This window comes from Physeter macrocephalus, chromosome 15 (assembly GCF_002837175.3).
Source record: "Physeter macrocephalus isolate SW-GA chromosome 15, ASM283717v5, whole genome shotgun sequence".
NCBI lineage: Eukaryota > Metazoa > Chordata > Mammalia > Artiodactyla > Physeteridae > Physeter > Physeter macrocephalus.
The window spans coordinates 46,308,340-46,309,295 of record NC_041228.1 but is presented as its reverse complement, the minus strand read 5'-3'; the positions used below and the strand labels follow the sequence as shown (position 1 = coordinate 46,309,295).

At 41.5% G+C, this 956-nt stretch overlaps 1 protein-coding gene across 1 annotated transcript in view; it reads right to left on the bottom strand.

Moving 5' to 3' along the window:
* Positions 1-621, bottom strand: part of LOC112062188 (vomeronasal type-1 receptor 90) — a 34,597-nt gene extending 33,976 nt beyond the window's left edge. Inside the window, 1 exon segment of the mRNA XM_024115884.1 lies at positions 567-621. Within this exon segment, the coding sequence (XP_023971652.1) occupies positions 567-621 (55 nt within the window).
* Between the last annotated feature and the right edge of the window lie 335 nt (positions 622-956).

The window sequence follows — 956 nt, the reverse complement described above, 5'->3', positions numbered from 1 at the left end:
CTGTTGTGGCCTCTCCCGTTGCGGATCACAGGCTCCGGACGCGCAGGCTTAGCGGCCATGGCTCACAGGCGCAGCCGCTCTGCGGCAAGTGGGATCCTCCCGGACCGGGGCACTAACCCGTGTCCCCTGCATCGGCAGGAGGACTCTCAACCACTGCGCCACCAGGGAAGCCCTAACTTTAAATTTTCATCTCAACCCTAACCCTCAAATTTTGACCTTGATTTTAACTGTGATATTGTCCTCGAAATTGAGCTTTAACTGACTCATCATGGTACTTTTCAGACACATACTCTGTTTCAATTATCTGACCTTTTCTATCACTGACTTACAATTTGACCATGACCTTAACCTCATATATCTGTGGGGTTGTTTTGGACCATGAACTTTACCTTGATCTTGAGCTTGAATTTGACTTTTAACTTGACCCTGTGAATCTAAATACTGTCATTGACCCTTTCTTAATGGGAACGTGTCCTGCCTGAACTTGATACTTTGACCTTGACCTTAACCTTAAAGGTGACCTTGACCTTTCAGATGCATATCGCATGTGGTACTTTCTCTCTTACCTTGTTCCTTACTGACTGATAATTTGATCTTGATTTTTACTTTTAAGCTTGACATTGACCATTTTTTAATCTCTGTTCTGTCCTTTTGCTTTTCTATTACAACTGGTTATTTGAACCTTGCCGTGTTCTTGACATCCCTTACTCTGTCCATATTCTTTGTCCTTGAACTGACCTTGATACTGATTCACAATATATTCCAACCTTGGTTATCATCCTATCAATTTCTATCACTGAAATCCACTTTGAACTTGACCTGAGCTTTACTATGACTTTAATTTACCTAAAGTTGACCATCACCTCACCTTGAACTTGAACTTGAATCTGTTATCCTATATTCTGTCCTTGTCTATCTTCATAACATTTTCTATCATTGATGGATAATTTGGCCTT